Genomic DNA, 14,361 nt, shown 5'->3' with positions numbered 1-14,361 from the left:
CCGTCAGCTCTTACCAACTGATATCGGGACTCATCCAACCAGGCCACAGTTTTCCATTCGTCTGGGGTCCAACCGAATGGTCACGAGCCCAGGAAAGCCGCTGTAGACGATGTATTCCTGATAGCAAAGGCATTCGCGTCGGTCGCCTGCTGACCTACCCCATTAACGCCAGATTTCGCTGCTCTGTCCTAAGCGTTACGTTCATCCTACGTCCCACATTGAATCCGGCTGTTATTTCACACAATGTTGCTTGTCTGTTAGCACTGACAACTCTGCCCAAACGCCACTCAGTCGTTACATAAAGGTCATCATCAGCCACTGCGTTGTCTGTGGAGACAGGTAATGCCTGTAATTGGGTGTTCTCGACGCACTCTTGACTCTGTGGATCTCGGAATATTGAATTCCCTTGAGAGAAGACAAGTTACTCTCACACCTATTTTCGTAAGGATTTTGTTACAACGTTACGCAACTTGTGCGAGACCCCAGAAAGTTAACAACCGAGAGTGGCATTGATGGAGCTAAAAGCACGAGGTATTTTTATGGTTCTTAGTTCGTAGAAATGGCATGCTTGGAAGTTGAAAGCAAGTTGCGGCGAGCCATCCCTCGGTAAATCTTGCCAGACAGGCCCAGGGACACATAGGGGCCGACAGAGCACCCCCTAGTCGAGACGGGTTTCCAGCAGTACAATGTCTGCTTACCTGTATCGGCGCCAGCCAAAAGCTGGGCGGGGGGCGATGGACTGAAGGGACGCATCTAGACACTAGGGTTGTAAGCTGGGCATTGTGGACTGCGCCGCGCCTAATAAAAATTTACAAGTTTTCGTGTTCGCCGAAACTGCAAAGGGGCCTCTTCCATGGGTCGCCTTGGTCGTAGAGGAAACGCTGGCGTCTGGGAAACGTTTAAAGATAGAATCTTTATTACACCTCATAGCTAGGACTAACTTGCCCCAAGGCACAGGCAATTAAGATAAAGTTCTGTAAGACTGTATCTGTTCGCTTGTTTCCGTGGGAAGCGACCCGACTTCGGGGAAAAACATCTGCTCCCACCGCGAGAACCGAGAAATGTCTGTAATTGGCGGATTCCTTTTTCCTGAGACGCACGTCTCTTTAACTGTTGCGCTGGTTCGTCGTGAGTTTGTGCTGGCGTGCAGGAGGGGAAATTTAGCGCCTCTAAAGCTCTGTGGTTGGCTAAAGTCGAAATGGAAGGCGTTGTCATTCATGTACTGTGCGGAGAAATGGGAATTTTTGTTTATCTGGAGAGGTGCGAGGCACTCTGGCTCTGGACTTTGGTCTGGAAGCAACTTCTGGTCGAAGCTCTCGCAGGTGTGGTTTGTACTTGGAACCTGTCCTAAAACTGACTCAACTTGCGAGAAGTTAGACTGGGGAGTCTGTGGGGAAGTTTTCACTGTACCGACAGTGTGACTTCAATTGTCTCGGACTACTCGTTTGTCGAGGGCACATTTATTCGACTTGGTTTACTAGTCTCGACGTTCGGCATCCTTGGGCGCTGTGCCGTATAAGTGAGCCGAATTGGTGCTTGGTACGACCAGCGAACGGGTGTGTCACACAATGAAATCTTCCTCGATTTCAGAGTTCTAGCAGGGAGTAAATTGCGATCCGTCTGCCTGATCGCTAGATCGTGGGATTCTTCTACATCTACATCTACATTTATACTCCGCAAGCCACCCAACGGTGTGTGGTGGAGGGCACTTTACGTGCCACTGTCATTACCTCCCTTTCCTGTTCCAGTCGCGTATCGTTCGCGGGAAGAACGACTGTCTGAAAGCCTCCGTGCGCGCTCTAATCTCTCTAATTTTACATTCGTGATCTCCTCGGGAGGTATAAGTAGGGGAAGCAATATATTCGATACCTCATCCAGAAACGCACCCTCTCGAAACCTGGCGAGCAAGCTACACCGCGATGCAGAGCGCCTCTCTTGCAGAGTCTGCCACTTGAGTTTATTAAACATCTCCGTAACGCTATCACGGTTACCAAATAACCCTGTGACGAAACGCGCCGCTCTTCTTTGGATCTTCTCTATCTCCTCCGTCAAACCGATCTGGTACGGATCCCACACTGATGAGCAATACTCAAGTATAGGAACGAGTGTTTTGTAAGCCACCTCCTTTGTTGATGGACTACATTTTCTAAGCACTCTCCCAATGAATCTCAACCTGGTACCCGCCTTACCAACAATTAATTTTATATGATCATTCCACTTCAAATCGTTCCGCACGCATACTCCCAGATATTTTACAGAAGTAACTGCTACCAGTGTTTGTTCCGCTATCATATAATCATACAATAAAGGATCCTTCTTTCTATGTATTCGCAATACATTACATTTGTCTATGTTAAGGGTCAGTTGCCACTCCCTGCACCAAGTGCCTATCCGCTGCAGATCTTCCTGCATTTCGCTACAATTTTCTAATGCTGCAACTTCTCTGTATACTACAGCATCATCCGCGAAAAGCCGCATGGAACTTCCGACACTATCTACTAGGTCATTTATATATATTGTGAAAAGCAATGGTCCCATAACACTCCCCTGTGGCACGCCAGAGGTTACTTTAACGTCTGTAGACGTCTCTCCATTGATAACTACATGCTGTGTTCTGTTTGCTAAAAACTCTTCAATCCAGCCACACAGCTGGTCTGATATTCCGTAGGCTCTTACTTTATCAGGCGACAGTGCGGAACTGTATCGAACGCCTTCCGGAAGTCAAGAAAAATAGCATCTACCTGGGAGCCCGTATCTAATATTTTCTGGGTCTCATGAACAAATAACGCGAGTTGGGTCTCACACGATCGCTGTTTCCGGAATCCATGTTGATTCCTACATAGTAGATTCTGGGTTTCCAAAAACGACATGATACTCGAGCAAAAAACATGTTCTAAAATTCTACAACAGATCGACGTCAGAGATATAGGTCTATAGTTTTGCGCATCTGCTGGACGACCCTTCTTGAAGACTGGGACTATCTGTGCTCTTTTCCAATCATTTGGAACCCTCCGTTCCTCTAGAGACTTGCGGTACACGGCTGTTAGAAGGGGGGCAAGTTCTTTCGCGTACTCTGTGTAGAATCGAATTGGTATCCCGTCAGGTCCAGTGGACTTTCCCCTATTGTGTGATTCCAGTTGCTTTTCTATTCCTTGGACACTTATTTCGATGTCAGCCATTTTTCCGTTTGTGCGAGGATTTAGAGAAGGAACTGCAGTGCGGTCTTCCTCTGTGAAACAGCTTTGGAAAAAGGTGTTTAGTATTTCAGCTTTACGCGTGTCATCCTCTGTTTCAATGCCATCATCATCCCGTAGTGTCTGGATATGCTGTTTCGAGCCACTTACTGATTTAACGTAAGACCAGAACTTCCTAGGATTTTCTGTCAAGTCGGTACATAGAATTTTACTTTCGAATTCACTAACGCTTCACGCATAGCCCTCCTTACGCTAACTTTGACATCGTTTAGCTTCTGTTTGTCTGAGAGGTTTTGGCTGCGTTTAAACTTGGAGTGGAGCTCTCTTTGCTTTCGCAGTAGTTTCCTAACTTTGTTGTTGTACCACGGTGGGTTTTTCCCGTCCCTCACAGTTTTACTCGGCAAGTACCTGTCTAAAACGCATTTTACGATTGCCTTGAACTTTTTCCATAAAAACTCAACATTGTCAGTGTCGGAACAAAAATTTTCGTTTTGATCTGTTAGGTAGTCTGAAATCTGCCTTCTATTACTCTTGCTAAACAGATAAACCTTCCTCCCTTTTTTTATATTCCTATTAACTTCCATATTGAGGGATGCTGCAACCGCCTTGTGATCACTGATTCCCTGTTCTGCACTTAGAGTCGAAAAGTTCGGGTCTGTTTGTTATCAGAAGGTCCAAGATGTTATCTCCACGAGTCGGTTCTCTGTTTAATTGCTCGAGGTAATTTTCGGATAGTGCACTCAGTATTTCTTTCGTGGCGCGATCGATTCACAGGTGCCGTCTTACGACTCGCCACTGCCGCACGTGACTCGCCAGATGCAAGTTACACCGCTGCACAAAGCAAACAGGGTAAAGTACTGCTGCTCCGGCCTTGGCTTGGTGTACAAACCCCAATCGCCACTTGCTCTCAGCTGCACCCATATAGTCTAATGTACATTGAACAGTCAGTCTCCTCAGCGTCAGAATAATTAAAGATCGCGTTGTCCATTTTTTTTTTTTTTTAGGGCAAGTGTATTTAACTTACCTTTGCCACCCAGGATCCTTGTCCACTGTGGTCTCAAGCCACCTGTTAGTTGTTTAAGATATTCGAAAATAATCTGTTTTGGTTTAATTAGATATGTCTTTGTTTCTTTTGTTTTTGTGTGTTTGGAAAAAGAAATACTGTCAGTAAACTAAATTTTGCCTGCCTTCTCAATCAAATCATTACTTTAATATAGTCACCCCAAGTGTTAATTTCATTGTGTACGACTGTGCTAGGATGATATACATTTTAGCGTCAGCTGCCAAGAGTAAATATTCCATTTAGCGGACCCGGTCAGAAAAATTTTCGTAACTATTCTATTTAGAGTACCCTGTCAGAAGGGTAAAATTTTGTAACCATTCCATTTAGCATTCCCTGTCAAGTGTTATCTTGCAATTAGTGTCACCTGCCAGGATCTCTTACTTCATTAACGCTATCTTTCACCCTTAAGATTTAGGAAATGAAATGCCCCATGCGTCTAGCTTGCGCTATTATTCTGCGTTCAAAATCTGTTAATTCCCGTGGTGCGGCCATAACCACGTCAGAGACCTTTTCGCATGAATCTCCAGAGCGCAAATGACAGCTCCGCCAATGCACTGTCCTTTCAACCTACTGCACGAGACACTATAGCGATCTTTATACCTGCATATCGCTATTTTTTTCACCTTAGTGTATATGCATGCTTTCGCTAGCGAGCGTAGGTGGCGGTACTCAGGGCAGCGAGCGAGCGTCAGGCAGTGGTCAGGTCAGGTGTCGTGGTGGTGGTGGTGGTGGTGGTGGTGGTGGCAGCGGCGGCGGCCGCTGTAGCGAGTCCAGCTGGGTGGGTGGGCACCTGTGGCGGCCCAGGCTTAGCGGAGCTCAGCTCTCCCCTGGGGCTGCGACGGGACGCTCTTTCGGCGAATATTGATTTGGCGGCTGGAATGTGGCCAACGGCTCCAGGCTGCTGGAGGGCTCTACACGGGCAGGCTATGTCCAGACCCCCTCGTGCGTGGCTACCCCACCGTTGTCTGCAGCTCCCGCATATATCCATCGACAGCTGGGCGGGGCGAAGACACTCTGCTTCCCTGACAATACGGGCGGGTCAGTTTTGGCGTGAAATCTGTAATGCATCGTTTGCATGGTTTGTGGGTACAGATTTTAATAACAGAAAAACCATCAATCCTGATTGAATTCTAGAGATTGATTTTATGTACTCAAATGAAGTTCATGATACCGTAGAAATGTAGGAGTGATCTCTTGTCATTCGTACTCCAGCCGCCGTAACACGTATCCGGTCTACTCTGAGATTATTAAATTGAAGGATGTACCATGAAATATTTGTTAATGAGACAAAAGCGAATGTGTGTGTAAATTAACGTGACTTGAGTTAGTCTGAATGTCGAACAAGTTCCTAGAACAGTTCCAGGCATGGAGAGCCGTTGGGGTCAAATGTGATTTTGTGCGGCCTGCACTAGACATTCTGGAATGATTAAATCAAGGAATTATTAGGTAAATGGATAAAGAAAGGAATAAATAAATAAGAAAAGGAATAAATAAATATGTAAAGGAAGGAATAAATGATTAAAGAGACGAATGAACTGGTAGATGAAGGAATTAGTACACGAATGAATGAGCCAGTAGAGGAGGAGGAGGAGGATGATGATGATTAGGGTTGTTGCGTTTAAACAGTGAGCTCATCGGTGCCCTGAATGATTAAACGACTGACTGAATGATTTCATAAAGAAGTGAATAGCGTGGAGGAATGAATGAATGAATTTAGGTATGAAGGAAAGAATGAAGACTAGTTGGTATTTCGTCGACTATTGTAAATTATTGCCGGGTAGTACAGCCCCAGTCAAAAATATGTACCGCCTAGTGTATGTTCGGGGTACTATAAAGTATCTTCACAGTTTCTGACTTTAATAACTTCGAAACTATTTTAGATTATTTATAAGTGATATTCAACATATGACAAGATAAATCATAAAGTTTTCTTTCCTCCCTCGTACACGTCAATGTGTTAACCACTAGTGCACGATCGATTATCAGTCGATATTCCTAAAACGCTGTTGAGAAAATTTAGAGAACGGCATTTGAAGCTGACTGTCAAAGATTATATTGCTGCCAACGTACATTTCACGTAGTAACCACGAAGATAAGATGGGTGAAATTAGGCCTCGTACAGAGACTTAGAGGCATTCGCTCTGTTTGCGAATGGAACATGAAAGGAAATGACTAGCAGTACAAGGTACCCTCCGCCACTCTCCGTACCGTGGCTTGTGGCGTATTTACGTATATGTACATTCAATTTTTCTCCATGTAAGCACAGGAATCCCACGGCGACGTGTTGAGATGCATTGCGGTTGCGTGTTTTCCTATTCTGTAAGTCTGTAACTTTTGTTTGGTGCACCTGATCCCTCACAAAATCCCAAAGGGAAAAAAATCTAGTGGTATGATGTCAGGTTATAGTGGCAACCACGGAATCGAACCGTCTCGGCCAATAAATATATCAACAAACTTTTCACACCAATTTGGTGGTGTGATGTCAGGTTATCGTGGCAACCACGGAATCGGACCCTCTCGGCCAATAAATCTATTAACAAACTTTTCACCCGGTAATTGGCAGACATTAAAGGATCAGGGAGGTGGTACTCCATACTGCTGCAATATGACGCCAGATTGTAGGCACTCGAATGGTGGCACATCGAACTCTTGTAATATGTCCACGCAAAGATAATGCTCTCGATAAACTCGTGAAAAGAGTGGGCCAAAGATGCAACTGTACATAAGTCTGGACCAGACACTGATCTTTGGACTGCTGCTTTCCGTTTCATATGAAATTATAAGACGATCTCATCCCCAGATACGGACGGTATGACGATTCAGTCTGCGGGTAAATGAAAAAAATTTACTCATCAGAGAACCAAATCTTCCTCAAAAGTCAGTCAGTGTCCAGTCCAGTCACATAAATATGACCACCGCCTATGTTCGAAGTCAACTTGCAATAACGACTCACAGATGGCAAATGGCAGCACTAGCAGTCGACGGTATTTAAAGTGAGTGTGTCGGAGGATGCGGAAAACAGTCCACTTCTTGTTACAATGCGGAAACGGAGCGATCTACCTGAAGTCCAAAAGGGCATGATAATTGGCTCTCGGGCCAACGGTGGAAGCATTTCCGAAACGCCTGAGACCGTAAACAATATACGTGCTGCAATGATTAAAGTACACTACGCACGGCAAAATGGCGCTGCCCAAAAGCGGCGCCGACCAAACTGGGTTGCAGCACAACTCATAGATAAGCAGCTGACCTCCCAGATGGCACAAGGGTCTACGAACAGTGTTTCCTCAACGACTGTTACCGAACGTTGCTGCGTGTAGGCCTCCACAGCAGACGCCTGGTTCAAGCATCCATGCTGACTGCTGGTCATCGGGGATGAAGGCTGGAATTCGCATACCAATGCCACAAAGGTACGTCTACTGACTACCGACATTTGGCCTTTTCAGATGCATCACGTTTTATACTCCATGCGACAGATGGCCGTTGGCATGTACGGCCCTGCAATAATCAGCAGGAGAGTCCAGGCCGGAGGAGGGAGCGTTACGGTCTGGGGAATGTTTTCTTAGCATTCCCTGGGTGATCTCTTCATTCTGGAAGGCACATTGGATCAATACAGGAACGCATCTATCCTTGGGGACTATGGCCACCCCTACATGCAGTTTGCTTTTACCTCGGCATGGCATCTACCATCAGGGTGAAGTAACATGCCACACAGCTCACGGTGTAAATGTGTGGTTCGAAAAGCACCAGGATGAGTTTATAGTGCTCTCGTGGCCACCAAACTAACGTATTTAAATGCAATCGAGAACGTTTGGGACCACCTTATTCGGACTGTTCGTACCATGGGTCCTCAGCAGAGAAACCTACTGCAGCTGGCCACGGCAATGGAGGCGGCATGGTTCCCTATCCCTGTTGGTACCTTCAAGAACCTCATTGACTGTCTTCCTGCACGTCTGCCCTGCAAAAGGTGTTACTTAGGCTTTCGAGAGGTCGTCATATAAATGACACTGGACCGTGTATATCTACAGCAAAATGTTTATATTTATCGGCTTTAGTGCTTGAAGCAGAGGCAGCTTGTTGACATTAAGGCGTAACCTTTTATGCAAGGCTTGTACAATACTGATCGTGGCATTTCCAAGTCTCTGGCAGCTGTATAAACTGTTCTGTTCTTGAAAATTTGCGCTCGTTGACTTCCGAAACACATGAACGACCTGCCAACTGCGTGCGGAGGGCACTATCTGTTTCCATAAACGACATATGCCAACCCCGAACAGGCGGTCGGGACTGTAGTTTCATTCCGTACTGTGTCCAAAAATTTCATTTCACTCGGGTATCAGACTTCGTCTCTGTCAACCAGCTACGCAGTGAGATTTCACCTGTGGCGAACTCATTTTTTATCAAATCCGAGTTATTTCCACCGTCTTCTCGATAGCCATACTGTTCACTCACGTTGTGGATTTTAATATGACAGCGAGAGTCTCACAACAACATACAAACAGAATGAGATTTTCACTCTGCAGCGGAGTGTGCGCTGATATGAAACTTCCTGGCAGATTAAAACTATGTGCGCGACCGAGACTCGAACTCGGGACCTTTGCCTTTCGCGGGCAAGTGCTCTACCAACTGAGCTACCGAAGCACGACTCACGCCCGGTACTCACAGCTTTACTTCTGCCAGTACCTCGTTTCCTACCTTCCAAAATTTGCAGAAGCTCTCCTGCGAACCTAGCAGAACTAGCACTCCTGAAAGAAAGGATATTGCGGAGACATGGCTTGGCCACAGCCTGGGGGATGTTTCCAGAATGAGATTTTCACTCTGCAGCGGAGTGTGCGCTGATATGAAACTTCCTGGCAGATTAAAACTATGTGCCCGACCGAGACTCGAACTCGGGCTCAGTTGGTAGAGCACTTGCCCGCGAAAGGCAAACGTCCCGAGTTAGAGTCTCAGTCGTGCTTCGGTAGTTCAGTTGGTAGAGCACTTGCCCCCAAAAGGCAAAGGTCCCGAGTTCGAGTCTCGGTCGGGCACATAGTTTTAATCTGCCAGGAAGTTTCATATCAGCGCACACTCCGCTGCAGAGTGAAAATCTCATTCTGGAAACATCCCCCAGGCTGTGGCCAAGCCATGTCTCCGCAATATCCTTTCTTTCAGGAGTGCTAGTTCTGCTAGGTTCGCAGGAGAGCTTCTGCAAAGTTTGGAAGGTAGGAAACGAGGTACTGGCAGAAGTAAAGCTGTGAGTACCGGGCGTGAGTCGTGCTTCGGTAGCTCAGTTGGTAGAGCACTTGCCCGCGAAAGGCAAAGGTCCGGAGTTCGAGTCTCGGTCGGGCACATAGTTTTAATCTGCCAGGAAGTTTCATATCAGCGCACACTCCGCTGCAGAGTGAAAATCGCATTCTGGAAACATCCCCCAGGCTGTGGCCAAGCCATGTCTCCGCAATATCCTTTCTTTCAGGATTGCTAGTTCTGCTAGGTTCGCAGGAGAGCTTCTGCAAAGTTTGGAAGGTAGGAGACGAGGTACTGGCAGAAGTAAAGCTGTGAGTACCGGGCGTGAGTCGTGCTTCGGTAGCTCAGTTGGTAGAGCACTTGCCCGCGAAAGGCAAAGGTCCCGAGTTCGAGTCTCGGTCGGGCACATAGTTTTAATCTGCCAGGAAGTTTCATATCAGCGCACACTCCGCTGCAGAGTGAAAATCTCATTCTGGAAACATCCCCCAGGCTGTGGCCAAGCCATGTCTCCGCAATATCCTTTCTTTCAGGAGTGCTAGTTCTGCTAGGTTCGCAGGAGAGCTTCTGCAAAGTTTGGAAGGTAGGAGACGAGGTACTGCCATAAGTAAAGCTGTGAGTACCGGGCGTGAGTCGTGCTTCGGTAGCTCAGTTGGTAGAGCACTTGCCCGCGAAAGGCAAAGGTCCCGAGTTCGAGTCTCGGTCGGGCACACAGTTTTAATCTGCCAGGAAGTTTCATATCAGCGCACACTCCGCTGCAGAGTGAAAATCTCATTCTGGAAACATCCCCCAGGCTGTGGCCAAGCCATGTCTCCGCAATATCCTTTCTTTCAGGATTGCTAGTTCTGCTAGGTTCGCAGGAGAGCTTCTGCAAAGTTTGGAAGGTAGGAGACGAGGTACTGGCAGAAGTAAAGCTGTGAGTACCGGGCGTGAGTCGTGCTTCGGTAGCTCAGTTGGTAGAGCACTTGCCCGCGAAAGCCAAAGGTCCCGAGTTCGAGTCTCGGTCGGGCACACAGTTTTAATCTGCCAGGAAGTTTCATATCAGCGCACACTCCGCTGCAGAGTGAAAATATCATTCTGGAAACATCCCCCAGGCTGTGGCCAAGCCATGTCTCCGCAATATCCTTTCTTTCAGGAGTGCTAGTTCTGCTAGGTTCGCAGGAGAGCTTCTGCAAAGTTTGGAAGGTAGGAGACGAGGTACTGGCAGAAGTAAAGCTGTGAGTACCGGGCGTGAGTCGTGCTTCGGTAGCTCAGTTGGTAGAGCACTTGCCCGCGAAACGCAAAGGTCCCGAGTTCGAGTCTCGGTCGGGCACATAGTTTTAATCTGCCAGGAAGTTTCATATCAGCGCACACTCCGCTGCAGAGTGAAAATCTCATTCTGGAAACATCCCCCAGGCTGTCGCCAAGCCATGTCTCCGCAATATCCTTTCTTTCAGGAGTGCTAGTTCTGCTAGGTTCGCAGGAGAGCTTCTGCAAAGTTTGGAAGGTAGGAAACGAGGTACTGGCAGAAGTAAAGCTGTGAGTACCGGGCGTGAGTCGTGCTTCGGTAGCTCAGTTGGTAGAGCACTTGCCCGCGAAAGGCAAAGGTCCCGGGTTCGAGTCTCGGTCGGGCACACAGTTTTAATCTGCCAGGAAGTTTCAACATACAAACAGTTTACAGCACCAGATTTGCACCTGATGGCCAAAAAAGGAACTAGTTTTTTTCACCGTAAATAGTTTTCACGTTACCGCATTAGCATGTCTACAAAGTTTCACTGCCATACGGTAATTACAGCCCGCACTGGACCCCGTGAGTACCTGCACTTTAACTACATCGATCAGCCAAAACATTGTGACCACTGCCCACCGCGGCGTTGGACCCCGACTGGTGGTGTTGCGGGCACGTGACGCGGTAGCAAAAGTATGCAAGCCGCGCATACAGGGACAGGGATCACCGTAGCGAAGATATGAGCTGCAAATGGGGAAATCCATTGAAATAAACGACTTCGACAAAGGGCATATTATTATTACGCAGAGCCTAAGAATGAGTATCACGAAAACGGCGAAGCTGGACGAATGTTCACGTGTTACTGTCGTGAGCAGCTGCGAAAAGACGTAAGATAGTGAAACTACCAATAGGCGCAATATAATTGGACGTCCACGACTCTTCACAGAACGTGGGGTTCGGAGGCTTGTTTGCTCTGCAAAGTAGGATAGATGGTGACCTGCGGCATCTCTGTCGAAAGAGCACAATGCTGATGCGTGTTTCGAGCACGCCGTTCATCGTACATTGTTGAACATGGTGCTCCGCAGCACCCCACCCCCTACGTGTTCACATGTTCACCCAATTACATCGTCAATTACGGCAGCAGTGGGCACGGGACCATCGGGAATCGACCATCGATCAGTCGAAACCCGTCAGCTCTTCAGGTGAACCAGATTTTAGCTACACTAGATCGATGGTCGTCGCCACAAACGTCGTCATCGAGGTGAACGGCGGTTCGAAATGTCCAGCGCGCCTCGGATGCAGGCTGGGGGAGCAGTATTATGCTCTGAGAGACATTCTCCTGCGCTTCCACAACACTTGTGGCAGTAATCGATGACGTGCTGACACCTGCGAAGCACTTGCATCCCTTCGTGCTTGATGGCTTCCCCGATAGCGGTGTCATCTTTGTGCGGTATAATTGACCGTGTCTCGGACCCAGGACCGTGCTACAGTGGTTTTGAAGAGCGTTACAGTGAATTGACGTTCATTTCTCGGCGACCAAATTCTCCTGATGTAAATCCTATGGAACCCATCCGGGTCGGGAGCGGGTGTCATCGTCGTGTACGCAAATCGGCGACCCGTTATTTACGCGAATTACATGATATGCGCGTAGACATCAAATGCCACGTACCTCTACAAACCTCGAATGCCTGATACGCAGAATCAGCGACGTATTTCGTTCCAAAGACGGACATATAAGCTACATTACTGGCCATTAAAATTACTACATCAAGAAGAAATGCAGATGATAAACGGGTATTCATTGGACACATATATTATACTAGAACTGATATGGGATTACATTTTCACGCAATTTGGGTGCATAGATCCTGAGAAATCATTACCCAGAACAACCACCTCTGACCGTAATAACGGACTTGATACGCGTGGGCATTGAGTCAAACAGAGTTTGGCTGGCGTGTACAGGTACAGCTGTCAATGCAGCTTCAACACGATATCACCACAGTTCATCAGGAGTAGTGACTGGCGTATTGTGACGAGCCAGCTGCTCGGCCACCATTGACCAGACGTTTTCAGTTGGTGAGAGATCTGGAGAATGTGCTGGCCAGTGCATAAGTCGAACGTTTTCTGTATCTCGTACAGGACCTGCAACATGCGGTCGTGCATTATCCTGCTGAAATGTAGGGTGTCGCAGGGATCGAATGAAGGGTAGAGCCACGGGTCGTAACACATCTGAAATGTAACGTCCACTGTTCAAAGTGCCGTCAATGCGAACAAGAGGTGACCGAGACGTGTAACGAATGGCACCCCATACCATCACGCCGGGTGATAGGCCAGTATGGCGATGACGAATACACGCTTCAAATGTGCGTTCACCGCGATGTCGCCAAACACGGATGCAACCAGCATGATGCTGTAAACAGAACCTGGATTCATCCGAAAAAATGACGTTTTGCCATTCGTGCACCCAGGTTCGTCGTTGAGTACACCGTCGCAGGCGCTCCTGTCTGTGATGCAGCGTCAAGGGTAACCGCAGCCATGGTCTCCGAGCAGATAGTCCATGCAGCTGCAAACGTCGTCGAACTGTTCGTGCAGATGGTTGTTGCTTTGCAAACGTCCCCATCTCCTGACTCTGGGATCGAGACGAGGCTGCACGATCCGTTACAGCAAACCGGATAAGATGCCTGTCATCTCGACTGCTAGTGATACGAGGCCGTTGGGATCCAGCACGGCGTTCCGTATTACCCTCCTGAAGCCACCGATTCCATATTCTGCTAACAGTCATTGGATCTTGACCAACGAGAGCAGCAATGTCGCGATACGATAAACCGCAATCGCGGTAGGCCACAGTCAGACCTTTATCAAAGTCGGAAACGTGAAGGTACGCTTTTCTCCTCCTTACACGAGACATCACAACAACGTTTCATCAGGCAACGCCGGTCAACTGCCGTTTGTGTATGAGAAATCGGTTGGAAACTTTCCTCATGTCAGTACGTTGTAGGTGTCGCCACCGGCACCAGCCTTGCAGGAATGCTCTGAAAAGCATATCACAGCATCTTCTTCCTATCGGTTAAATTTCGCGCCTTTAGCACGTCATCTTTGTGGTGTAGCAATGTTAATGGCCAGTAGTGTATTAAGGAGGTATTAAGAAGGTGGTCATACCGTTTTGGCTCATCGCTGTAGATATCCAACCGGCAGTATAGTTTTATAATTATTGAAGCCTATTGTTGTTCAGGTAGTTTATGGACACGCTGTACGTTTGTGTAATTTCGTGTGTAAACGGCACGCAGCGTCCGTCGCCTGACAGCCGCCGGCCTCAGCAGAAATGTGGCTTGTGGTTGCAGCTGGGCGTGGCTCTGGGGTTCCTGCTGCCGCCGCTGATCGTCAAGTACCACGAGGGCGACATGGAGGCGAGCGGGAGCGAGTTCGCGCTCATGTTCTACCTGATGGCCGGCTTCTGCACCGTGCTGCTCCTCGTCGTCGTTGCGCGTGAGTACGTCCCTCTCCCAGTGCACGCCTCGAACTCGGGACCCCAGCTTCGTAGGAGTGGGGGTTGTGGGCTATTAGGCCGTCAGCAAGTGTGCTGTGGGAGCTGTTACTTCTTACATCTTTTAAGCCTAGTTTACACGACGACATTGGGTTGCGCCATTCGTTGCGTGGAATGATTTGCACGCAAGTCGTTT

At 47.9% G+C, this 14,361-nt stretch overlaps 1 protein-coding gene across 1 annotated transcript in view; it reads left to right on the top strand.

The window, feature by feature from the left end:
• Nucleotides 1-14,361, top strand: part of LOC126412164 (feline leukemia virus subgroup C receptor-related protein 2) — a 755,677-nt gene that overhangs the window by 523,485 nt on the left and 217,831 nt on the right. The window contains exon 3 of the mRNA XM_050081631.1: nucleotides 14,023-14,167. Coding sequence (XP_049937588.1) covers nucleotides 14,023-14,167 — 145 coding nt within the window. The remainder of the gene's footprint in view (nucleotides 1-14,022; nucleotides 14,168-14,361) is intronic.

The sequence above is a fragment of the Schistocerca serialis genome, chromosome 7 (genome assembly GCF_023864345.2).
Source record: "Schistocerca serialis cubense isolate TAMUIC-IGC-003099 chromosome 7, iqSchSeri2.2, whole genome shotgun sequence".
NCBI classification, from domain to species: domain Eukaryota; kingdom Metazoa; phylum Arthropoda; class Insecta; order Orthoptera; family Acrididae; genus Schistocerca; species Schistocerca serialis.
The sequence above is the reverse complement of the archived record's forward strand: the minus strand, read 5'-3'. Positions and strand labels throughout refer to the sequence as shown.